This window comes from Plectrocnemia conspersa, unplaced genomic scaffold (assembly GCF_051122295.1).
Source record: "Plectrocnemia conspersa isolate PC_06_02 unplaced genomic scaffold, ASM5112229v1 ptg000007l, whole genome shotgun sequence".
Classification (NCBI taxonomy): Eukaryota; Metazoa; Arthropoda; class Insecta; order Trichoptera; family Polycentropodidae; genus Plectrocnemia; species Plectrocnemia conspersa.
The window spans coordinates 1,396,388-1,409,156 of NW_028277171.1; the positions used below are offsets into that span (position 1 = coordinate 1,396,388).

The window sequence follows — 12,769 nt, forward strand, 5'->3', positions numbered from 1 at the left end:
ATCCGCCATTCCGCTTCCTTGGCTAACCACCACAGTGCCTCCTAAACGGTCGGCGTTAAAATGGTTACCCTCCGACGTGATCTAGACACATAAATTCAATTTTTACTTAACCGTTTCCTGGGCTCGGCAAGCAATAGCGCCCTTCTGGAAGGCAGGCGCTAAAATCCCATCGTCACATTCATTCTTGTAATTATCGTAGTTACGGTATTTATCTAATAAAATGGAAATATAAAAAAAAACAACCACTGATTTATCCACTTTTGCCCTCCCCCCTTGAAAAAAACTAAAGTGAGATTCCTGATTGTAAGGCTATCGCAGTCGGGAAGGTGTCGCGTTTCCCCGAAATATCTATGAGGTTTGTATATTTAAAAAAATTCAAACTAGGAGTAGATCAGATGAGATAAAATAAAACTAAAGCATGAACGAATTTTTATTTTTATTACATAATAAATATACATAGTATTCGAAATGAGTCATCCGATAAAATAAAAACCGAGCAAATCCGTGACGCTAATACTTGGGAACTTTAAAATCCGGCTCTTCGCTGGACTTATCTTTGGGGCCTTTTCGCTTCTGAATGATGTTTTGGATCTGAAACAGACGGAACAGAGAGAAAGGATCATAGAGCGAAGCCGACAGATGACAAAGATACGCTGACGTACCTGCTGCCACTCTCTGTCTAATTCGGCCTTGTCGTTCTTCTCCTTGTTGGTCTTGCGAGTCTTTCGACCGTCGGTGGTTTTGACGCCGTACTGAAATGCGGCTTTGGGTAGCGCCTCTCTCTGGTTCATGTACGCCGAGTACTCTTCCTGCGTGTCAAAGTCCCACCGACCTGAAAGAGGAGTTGCCGTTAGCGACGGGCGGCGATACGAAACTCGAGGAACTCACCTATGGGTCCCTTTTTGTTGCCGACGTCCATCTTGGTGTAGTCGGCCTCGTCGTCCGAGTCCTCTATGGCGTCGTCCATTTCGCGCAGGCCGGGGTAACACTCGGCGTAACCCTCTGGCTCCGCAGCCAGCTTGGACAGCAAACTGGCCGCTCGCACTTTAGCGCCCGAGACGACTACCTCTTCTCTCTCTCTCTCGAGCGGCCCGTCGAAATAGGACTCGCCCTTCTTCCGAGAGTCCTCGCCGCGCACGTCCCTGCGTTCCGCGCCATCTTCGGCGCGAGTCGGCGCGTAATCTCCTATCTCTCCGTAGATGGAGTCATCTTTAGATTTGGCGCTTTTGTTCGCCTTTTCCTGAAACGAGACGAGGTCAGATGGAAACGAGAGACGACCGAACGAAACGCGCAAACCTTGTTCTTCTTGCTCTTGTTGTGTCTCGCCCCGTGCCTCAGATAAGAGAGGACCTGAGCGAGCTTGTTGATGACGATGTCGTTGGTGGTGAGCGTGGGTTGGCCGGACGCCGTTGCCGGAATCTCGGCTCGGCTTCGGATCAGCGTCGTGGGGATGTCCGTGTCGCCGTCCTCTTCTAGATCCACCACGTACGCCATCCTGCCGGGCGCGAACATCTCGTTCCTCTCGATCTGCTCGCTCCTACGGAGGAAAAGGAAAAACGTTGACACTCAATCGTCAGCGAGAGGGTGGAAAATGTGGAGACTCACTTGAAAGCCGCCAAAGTCTTATAGACGTCGCGTCCCAGCGCCGTCTTGAACTCGGTCTCGTCCTCCTGAAACGGGAGAAAAGACGTGAATCCGGAGGATGTCAGAGAAACGGAAGAGTGCAGCGAGCGAGACTCGCCTTCGCATCGTCTCTCTCGGCCCTGTCGATCCGCTCGGCCTCAGCGTCGTCGGCGAGCCGCTCGAGACGCTGCTCCTGTTCGGTCTCGCGGCTGCGGATCTCCGACCGCACCTTCTGCAGCAACGCATAGTCCAGCCCCTTGACCAGATGAGTGTGCTCCATATCGCCACCCAAGAACTTGGACTCCTGCGAGAACGAGAGTGGGGCGAATTAGGTCTGAATCTAAATATTTCACATGCGGACAAAAACAACCAGGCTTATATATATTTTACAGTTAGATGTTCCAGTCACGTCGAGTATTTAGATTTAGAATTAAACAAATTCTGAATTTGATAATTGGTATATAAAAATGCCAGATATAAACTTATAAAAAACGAAGAAGCTTACCTTAACATAATAACAAACGAAAATCGGAACTGAACTGAAAAAAAATATCGTTCAAACGAAATAAAATTACGTAATTTAAAAAAATTCTTTATAGATATTTTTTATAATGAATTATATAAATTTTTATAATGAATTATATAAATAAACGTTGTTACTAGAAAGTGTTTGTATACTAGGAGCATTTTCTTTCTACATCACAAAATGTGCAACATTTGAAAGATATTAGGAACAAATTACAATTTTGAAAGAAATCAATTTCAATTACAAACGAGCAAGCACAAGCATCTAGTGAAGCCACTAGAGTCTCAAATTAATCGAACCATCAACTACTCGAGTATCGAATAATAAAATTTTAAAATACTCGAGTACTCGAGTACTCTCGAGTATATACCAAATGTACCAAAATAACTATTATTATTTTAAATTCGAGCACATATAAATAAATAAATAAATAAAAGATTAGGTTAACTTTTACATATATTTTAACTTTACGAACATATATTTTTAAAAGAATGCATCAAGTGTCTCGAAATTAATATTACTGCGAAGTTTTATTTTTATTATTCCGTTGTTGTTGATGTTGGTCTTATTGTCATCAACGCGTCTATTAAGGCTTCTAATTTATCTGTTTGCTTTTAATAGATATCAAATTTTTTTAAATCTCTTTTTATGTTTTCTTCTTTCCTTCCCTTATTTCCTTCGACTATCGACAAAATAGCATTTTGTAATTCTTCTTGAATAGGGTTTTTTCTAACAATATATAATCTTCAGCTCATGATTCTTGCGAAGAATTTAAATCTTTATCTTTCGAAGACATATTTGGGTGAACCCCCTTCACTCTAGACCAGTGGTTTCCAAACTCTTTTGGCCCACGGACCCTGAGTGAAAAACTACATAAATGCATAATAGAAAAATTACAAATTTAACTTTCATGTCTTTAATGGTAAATGGTGACGTAAAAATAAAATATAAATAATACATTTTGTTGAAGAAGTATTTATTAAAATTATAATTTTTGTTTTTTTATTTTGCAATTTTGAAAGATTGGAAACTGAGAATTTAGTTTTGTTTGTACAGCAAAAGTTTTGCAACAAACGCAGATATTACACTTTTAGTTTTGATTAAATTTAATGTGTCACCTTGTAGTTTCAAATTAGTCTCGTTAAATCTGGCAAGTAAATCAGTCATATAAGCGATGTCATTTTTTGAGATATTTAAATTGTGACCCAAATCATTGTCTTTACTCTCCGGGAATTCTAATACTGAATCAAAGAGCGAATTGGCAATAGAGACACATCTTCCGTATTTCTACCGATGCGAACATAAAATTCATATTAAATAACTTGAACCGTGTATAAAGATTAGACAGAAAAAATCATATTTTAAAATTTTGTGAGGAAAATAAAAATACATATCCTTATTTATATAAAGTTGCGATGGTGGTTCTCTGGTTTAAAGTTTATTTTACGAGACAATAGAAATAGTTTAAACGAAAATACATTTGAAGATATTTTAATAAGTAAAGGTAACTGTGAATATACAAATTTGTTTCGTTTACATATGTTTCGTGAAATAAATTATATTATTATAATATATATTATATACTTGTAGTTCTAAGTATCATATCTTTAATTAATTATTATTATTTATATTATATTATTGTATCTATGTAATATATGTAGTATACCTATTACAAAAGAAGGAATATGCAAGGAAATGTTCTATGTAGAAAATAAATAAATAAATAAATGAATGAATCAATCAATCAATTCCGGAAAAATCAGTTAAAAATCAATGAATCGAAAACCAAAATGAAAAAATAACAGTTTGAAGCTCTTTTACATATTTAAAAAGTGGATCTCCCAATGATGAAATACGTTCATCTGAAGGAAATTTGGAAATCGAAATAAAATTCTTTATATTTTTAGTGTCCTCTTTGGATATTTTCAAAATCTGGTCAGTTGATAATTATTTCTGTTGTTATTTATTCATTATTATTTTATTTTTTGTATTAGCGTCTTTCAATAATTCATTTTAAGCATTGATTTTTTTATATCAATTCAGAGACTCAATATTTTTTCAGTTATATATGTATATGTATGTAAATATATAGCTGAATGTGTTATATATTTACACTATAATCGAGATGTTTTATAAATGTGTAAAGCAACGAAACGTTTCAACACCTGGATCATCTGACGACGGCGCTCCTTGGCGTCCAAGCCCGACTTGACGTCGGGGGCGACTGCACGGTAGGCGTTGCTGGCGTTGGCCACGGGGTCTTCGGGGTTGTAGTCCGGATTGGCGTTGTCTCTGCGTTCTCGGGCACGGTCCCGATATTTTTCAGCCAGCTCGGCCAACTTATTGTCCTCCTGCTTCTTCAGCGCCGCGTAGTACGACTTTTTCTTCCTTCGCGCCTCGCCGCGGTCCTCACCGTCGGGCGTCGGGGCGGAGCTGAAATATTATCTTTATTTTTAATCGCGTCTTAATATTATGTTTATTTTTAATAAAAAGCGAACGGCACCTGGGGGCGGAGTCCTTGGCGGCCGGCGGCGGATGCGCGGGAGTGTGCGAAGCCCTCGGCGTCATCAGCAGCCGACGGAAGTCCTCGTTGGTGAGGCGCTGCGACATCGGCTCTTCCGCGCCCCCTTCGTCCGAAGCGCCCCCCATTTTATCTGCGTTTTTCTTCTATCTGTCAAACTGGCCAAACGTCAAACAGATCGGCGTCGAGTGCTGCCAGAGCCAAAAACTATTTACTAAAATTACCATTTCTTCCGAAACCGATTCTAACAACAATTCCGCAAGTTATATTAATATTGACAGAAAGAGCTGCAAAAAATGTCATATTACTAAATTGTAAAAACATAATCGTTTAAAATACAAATTTTTAACATTCAAGTATTTTTCCGAAATACTGCAGAGCTTATCAAACTGTCGAATACTCCATTTTATGTTTATGTTCGTACGTGTTGTGCGCTGATTACTTCTGCAATACTTTCGACGGCATGATCGTCCTTTTGTTCTTTTATAAAAATTATCACCTTTTGCTCTCTGTGTACCAAAAACCTTTGTACCGACTACCGAGCAACAGAACCCTTCTATGTATCTGAACTCATGAACTTGTATGTAGCTTTTCAGTGCCGACTAAATATGGACACATACAATAGGTGTAACAATATATACAATAATTGTAACAATAGAATGAAACAGTTTTTCAATAAATTAACGTATAATAAGTATATGAAAAATCGACAAATATGTTTCAATATTTCATGTATTAATTAAAATTATTGTGGCGGAATAACGAAGCGTAAATATAAATTTGAATTTTGGTGTACACCATACACCACGGACGATTCTGTACAAATTGTGAAACGTCATATCCCATTACGTTATTTAGATGTTCGTTTTTATTATTTTGGCAAAATATTAATTATTTTTAAGAATTAGTGTAAATTTATATTTTATCGTAATCTGTCTTAAAATAATTATCGAATATAGATTTTCGGCGACGGGAGGTGATGGGTGGCAAATAGACACAGATTGAGCCGCCGCAGTGATTTTTATTCAATATTATTACAATGAGTGGATAGCACGCCAACCCGCCATAGTCGCCAAGAGAATGTGTGTCCGTCACGCCAGTATTAACAGAATGCCGCCGAATAAAGTTTTGTCCATAGTAAACCTAAATGAATATATATATATATATATATATATATATATAAATGGACCCCCCTAATCATTAAACGTTTAAAATATATACGCTTTAAAATATAATAAGCTAAGTAAGGCAAACGGACTTGCTTTCAACTGTTTTGGGATAATACGTACGTGTAATAATTATTATTTAATATACTTTGTGGAGCCCATTTGTATATATTTATTGAGGTTTTATTATGACCAAAACTTGACTGCACTCTGGTAACACTGTCGTGACGTAAACACGTTATCTTTGGCGGACTCGAACGGCTGGTGCGCGTCTCGTGCACCGTTCATCCGCCATCATATATTCTAACGTGTAATTTTAACTATATTCAATAAAATACTACTGCAGCCGTTCAATCTATGTATAATTGTCACCCGTCACCAAAATGTTGACCGCCAACGTGTTAGGAAGCACATGAACGCATTACTGCTTTTATAATAAATAATAATTTCAAACAGAAAAGTACTTACTTCGTAATTGTAATAATCTTCGTTTGATTTCGATTCGAACATTTTAATCACGTCTTCGTTATCCGAGAAAATTCTGCACCTTCAAATTCGATTCATCGGAACCATTATATCTTTCGGCCATCGATATAAATATAATAATATTTAAACTAAAATTAGCTTATATTAAAATTATTTATCGAAATAAAAATATGATATATACTTGTCAAGTCGGAAATTGTAATGAGAAGCACAAGAATATTCTGCGCTTTGACGCAAATCTCCCGACGACAGACTAATAAATACTGACGCGCGAGGCACCTTGCCCTAGCTCACTCGCTCTGTCACACGCACTTGTATATCTCGCTCGCACACGTACAAGAAAATCCGTGCGAGAAACAGTATATACTCACCCATCTTTCTCTTGCGAAATTCTCCGACAAAGCGATATAGCGTGAAAGTTAAGAACCAAACCGTCCGAAAAGCTTACTTACTGCTGTGACACCTGCAAGTCCCCGCAAAAAGTGGGATGCTAAATGTTCGGTTTAAAATCAGCAAGAGTCGTCCGCCGTTAGATCCAGCACTCGTCATTGAACCGAAAATGCCATGTAAACCGTCCATTAGTATAATAGTAGAAACCATTTAATAAAATTGTATTCTAAATCTTTTTTGATGACTTGCCGGAATTGATGTGAAAATTATAATTGTTATAAACAAATTTAAATTAAAAATAACGGATCCGCAAATATGTTTTTGTCAACTCTTCCTCTATAAATAATTAAGCTAATAATCTAGAGTCTATGTTGTATATTAACCCTGTTGCGCTCGTAAGGCGAGTGGGACTCACCAGCGCTTGGCTTTATATTATGGTGCGTCAAGCGCAGCATTTCAATTAATGAAATATAACGTCGATTTTTGGGTATTTCCTATGCATGTTTTGAATGGCATTTTTTCAGTGTTGTAGACAAGAGTTTCAAGAAGCATATCATTTTTATCTGAATCAAGCCGGAGAGAGCTCATTAACGCCATAAGTCGGGTTTTTTTATGACTAAATTTAAAGGCAGATGTGCCGTAGCTTTCTCCCGAAGACAATAGTTGGCGATCGTTCTTCGGTAGACACGCGTCGGTGACGTTTTTATTGCCTATTTAGTCCAATCAAATAAGGAATTAACCTCGGAATGAAAGATAGATGGCTGAAATTTTGCAGACTTTTGTTTTGACGTTCTTAAGACGGACTGAAAAGTCTCATAAGATCGAATGTCCGAAAGTCAAAATATCAAAGGTCACAATTTTTTTTTTGCAAATATCTCGCTTCCTATACATTGGATGTCATTAAAATTTTGTACAAGTTCAATAGACTTCATTTCTTTATATGATTAACAGTTTACGAAATATAGCGCGGAGAGCGGGAAGCGGGCACAATGCGCGCACCCGTTTATAGGATAACACTATATAAACTACAGGGCGTTATGTCTAGTACACTTTACAAAGTTAATTATATAATAAAAATAATATTAATTTATAATTATTTATAAATAAGAAATTTATGAGACAATATTAATTAAAATTTTAAATTAATAAAATTTAATTTAATAAATGCAATTTATTAAATTAAACCAACCACTTTTGGGGTAAAATGCAAGGGTAGGTCTAGTCAGTTTTATACCGATGTATAACGTTGACTAAAAACCTCCTAATGACATGCGACGTATAGGAAGCGAGATATTTGCAAAAATACGATTTTCGTGACCTTTGATATCTTGACTAGCGGGCATCTTATGAGACTTTTCAACCCGTCTTTAAAACGTCAAAACAAAGGTACCTATATGCAAAATTTCAGCTTTCTATCTTTCATTCTGAGATTTAGCCTTTATTTCGTCTTATTTTACTGGACTATATTGTTTTCGACAGTCTCTCGGGTGTGTGTATTTTATGTCCAAGTAAGACTATATAGTGATTGATATTTTTTTAAATTTTATCGTAAAAAAAACCAGTGCTATGGCTGAATACAGTGATTGTAATGAAAATATTTTTTGAAACGATAGTGATGGGGAGGATTTTTCATCTTCTAATGATGATAGTGAAGAAAGTGACGTTAAAATTAGATTAAATTACAAACAAATCGCACCGCATCAAAAAATTGGAGAATAATAACTAGTAATGCCAGTGTGCCTTATAAATACCAATATTTGCCACCACCAAGTTATAAACGTATGAGTTGGTATACTAATAGGTTACTAGCGGATTTAAGAAGAATAAAATAATAATATTTGTTTGTTTAATTCATTCCCTTTTTGGTGGATCACTTTGTTTATTTTTATATAAATTGTATAAAATTACAAACAAATGTGTACCAGAAATATATAATTTCTGTTCTGTTATAAGATTTCATAATTGTAAAAATGAAGAAAATAATACTGATCTGATTTCGTAAATAAAATCGTTTCGTAACACGAAGGTCGCTCCGAGGTGTTGCCATCGCTCGGCGGCTAACTGTCAAACGGACGACTGTCAAAGGACGATGTCGTTTCGCCTGTGGTGGCGGTCCTACTCATCCGCAAAGGCCGCCACCCACTACGAGGTGCTGGGCGTGTCCCCCAAGTCGACTCAGGCCGACATAAAAAAAGCCTACTACGAACTGTCCAAATCCCACCACCCGGACGTCAACAAGGTGAACCGACCTGTCGCCGTTCATAATATCATATCATCAACGGATATCATGACTCATCTCTTCTAGGACGGCGGCGCCCCCGAAAAGTTCACGGCCATCACGGAGGCGTACGAGATCCTGGGCAACGTCAAACTGAAGAGACTCTACGATAAAGGTCACTAGACAGATCGCAGAGTTCTGCTTCTCTTGTTATATTAACTATTAATCTTACAGGTGTGATACAGCACCACTACGTGCGACACTCTACCGTGCAGCCGGAGGTCCACCGCGCCAAGCGGAACGCGGCCAACTACGACCGCCGCCACTACGACTTTGACGAGTGGTACGATTCTCGCGCGATGTCTCCAACTCTGTGACGCTTCTCACTCCTTTCTCGTCTTTCCAGGACGAAACAGCACTACACGGAGAGCTTCGAGAAGCATCAGGGCAGGATTCACAGTCGAATACTGCGAGAAGAAATGAGCAAGCCCATGTCCAACCCCGCCGACGATTTCGTAGGAACGATGCTCGTATTCGCAATTCTAGCCGGCGTGTGTTTGTATGGGGCTCTTTCGGAGCGAAACGATTACGATACGCCGACGCCGTCGCCCTACCACCCGCCGGACAGATGAAATGCTTCGTTTTTTGGTTCGCGAGTTGAAACATCGCCAATTATTTCGTCACCGACGAATCGCAGTCAATAGGTGTATATCGATATATAGGACATTAAATTATTTTCAATAACCCTGTTTTCTTTATCTAATATTACCTTTTACAAGGGATGTTCACAACCCTTTTTATCAACATATGCAACAAAGTATAATTTAATAAAACAAATTAACTGTAAATAGCAATACGAATCGATTTAACGAAAGTTTTACAATTTTAAGGTACATGTATTTAAACAAAAATACGGTACGCTTTTAAGTGTAATGAACATTTTTTCAATATATACATGATATTTTAATCTAATAAGTGGCGTAAAACTAAATTTATTCTAATCGGTAATAATGTACGTCGATTCCAAGGAAATAAAATAGTTTCCCTCAACATAAGCAACAAGTGGGTATTTATGAACCATCGTCAAATATTATCAGTTAACTTGTCCAGAATAATTTTGTATTTGTATTTTTAATCTCCTAATCACTTTCTATTGCTAAAGAATTTCTTTAAAGTTTGAGTTTGCTATAAATAGTTAATCAAGTGAAGCAACTCTTATTGGAATATCCGCAGATTAACCCATCCGTGCCGATGGGGGATTCGGATACCCCAACTTTTTATTATTTCTTGAATGACTCGTTTGATATTAATACTATAAATTTGAAACTTTGCGTATTTGTTAAAAACATGTCAAGGATTATATTCCAATTATAAGTACAGCAAAAGAATATAAAACTACGATTATCCATCAGATTTGCGTACATGTGCACTGGAAGACGAGCAGAGCCGAGTATTTCCCCCACTCCACCGCCCAGACGACAGTGTTACTCGAAAAAACAGTATATATTATATGATATTTTTTCACCTAGTGTAGGATTTTATCATAATTGCTTGAAAATGGCAGAAAAATTTATCCCTGATGGGGAGTTACCTCGAATTTTACAAGACTTGGATGAAAGTGATCACGAATATGATAGTGATATTGATATTGAGGAAGGATGTAACATGACCGACGAAGAAGATTTAGTAGAACGCGATAACAACAACGACACTGACACGGAAGAAAGGGATGTAGACTTGGAACTCGACGATAGATTGATATACGTTTCAAAATCGGGATTTTCTTGAAAATCCAACCCGCCTAGACAGTCCAGAACCCGTTTAGCTAACATTATCAACTTTGCATCTGGCCTAATTTACTCGGGTAGAAATTTCACGTTTATAAAAGATGTACCTATTTTTACTTTATTTAACGGAAGAAATAATTACTCGCTTTTGCAGTGAAAAAAAATAAATAGATCGAGATAATATTAGAAAAAGTGTATTTCTCCAATTAGTGTTGTCGAAATAAATGCATTTGTAGGTATATTACTTTCTTCGAGAAGACTCAATGGCCGCAAAATTCAATTTAAGCAATTATGGACAACCAATGAATTGTTTAGACAATATTTTAATTCGGCTGCAATGTCAAGAGATAGTGTTCTCAGATTTGACGACCGATTGACAAGATCGGAGAGAACGAATACAAGTGGAGACAAAATGGAAGCATTCAATTTGGTTTTCGACAAGTTTGAAGGTGCATGCAAACAAAATTATATTACAGTTGACGAAAGATTAGCAGTGTATCGAAGAAATTGTAAATTTAGAGTTTATATAAAAAGCAAACCGAGCCTTACGTTTTTATTTGAATTTCACACATTCGTTTTTTTTAAATATACCTATATTATTTTAAAAAATAGAATTTATTGAAACCTAAAAATAATTATTGAACTCCGATTTTAGTATATCCTGTAAATATAATTTTACGTATTATTATATGCAATAATTATATATCTTAAATAAAAATTAATTATATTGATTATGAGTGTAATATTTGGGACATACTGTATTAGAGCCGATGCAACGTTGAAAAAAATCCCACCACCAGTGCGTAATGCGCTTTTGGAGTGGTTGGACCTGGGTTACTTTTCGTCATATTTATCCGTAATTATTATTGATAAATATCAATAAAATTATGAATTTTATGACAAATGGTTATATGAATGCAAAACAAATCTATTAGGAATTTAACGTATATTTGGATTAAAATACTTTGGGACCAAAATGGCCCCCATCGGCTCGCGTATTTCGTTCCTTGACACCGTGACGTATGGGTTAACCGAGATGTTTTGTAATTCGTTCATATCAAAAAACACTTCTATAGGAGTGCATTTATCTTCACAAATTGATGAAAAATTGCTGTTTAACTTTATTTATAAGAATTAATTTTAAATTTTCACAACACATTTTAAGATTCTTTATTTCGGAATTATTTCTCAAATTAATGAAAAAGCTCCAATTTTTGGAAAATTAATGATTTGCTGAAAACGTTCGTTATTTATTAATTTTATTTTATTTTCTATTGCTAAATTCATCTATGCGTTCGTTATTTTTCTACAAATATTAGTTCTACACTCAACTTCTGTAAAAACTTTGCAGTTTTGAGTTAAAATAACGGATTAGGTTTAAGACTTTCAACGTCGTTCACATTTCAGAATTTTTTGTTTCTCAGAGTGCTCCATAGATCGAAAAATATGATAAGATGAGTCGAGGTCTGGTGAATAAAGCAGGTGCGGTGCAACTCTCCAATTCAGCACTTTTTTCTCATGTCATTTTTGCTGTATGAGGGTGTGCGTTGTCTTGTTGCAGTGCCCATTCTATTCACTTGCCCGATCCTTTCTAAATAAAACCGCACCGTAGATCAGGAAGATACGAAGTTTCTGGCTTAATTCGTCGACGGTTTAAGAGGATCGGAATCAACTGGAGATTTTAACTTGTCTTTATCGAAATCCGATCGCCATCTGCTACTAGGAAATAAAAACAGTTTTATAAAAAATATCTCACAAAGATACAGACCGACTCAAACTAGGCTCCTCGATATATTACGATAAATAAATTTGGTAATTTCCAACCATTTTACCTAGAATTGTCATATCACTAATGGTCGTAAAATCTGTTAATCTATCGACAGATTTTGGAAACAATTTTCTATGCCAGTCGAAACTACGCCACAAGATGAGAGATTTCACAAGGGCCACTCTGTACAAACGTCCTACTACAAATTATCGACCGACACTTGAGTAGTCTGAATTGTTTTGCAGTAATGCGTCAGATCAACTATTTAACCCGATCTCTAAGAC

At 36.9% G+C, this 12,769-nt stretch overlaps 2 protein-coding genes across 2 annotated transcripts; one reads left to right on the plus strand and one right to left on the minus strand.

The window, feature by feature from the left end:
* Positions 1-419: 419 nt before the first annotated feature.
* Positions 420-4,863, minus strand: beag (IC cytokine homolog beag). Its single transcript, XM_088188587.1, has 8 exons — positions 4,653-4,863; positions 4,315-4,582; positions 1,742-1,927; positions 1,606-1,670; positions 1,297-1,537; positions 889-1,240; positions 663-832; positions 420-591 (listed from the first exon to the last, which is right to left on the minus strand). The coding sequence occupies exons 1-8, from the start codon at positions 4,796-4,798 to the stop codon at positions 511-513; spliced, it is 1,509 nt and encodes a 502-aa protein (XP_088044713.1). The 5' UTR covers positions 4,799-4,863; the 3' UTR covers positions 420-510.
* Positions 4,864-8,754: 3,891 nt separating this feature from the next.
* On the plus strand, positions 8,755-9,674 carry LOC148233605 (uncharacterized). Its single transcript, XM_088188541.1, has 4 exons — positions 8,755-8,951; positions 9,018-9,105; positions 9,165-9,273; positions 9,337-9,674. Exons 1-4 carry the CDS (start codon positions 8,802-8,804, stop codon positions 9,560-9,562), a joined length of 573 nt encoding a protein of 190 aa, XP_088044667.1. The 5' UTR covers positions 8,755-8,801; the 3' UTR covers positions 9,563-9,674.
* Positions 9,675-12,769: the final 3,095 nt, after the last annotated feature.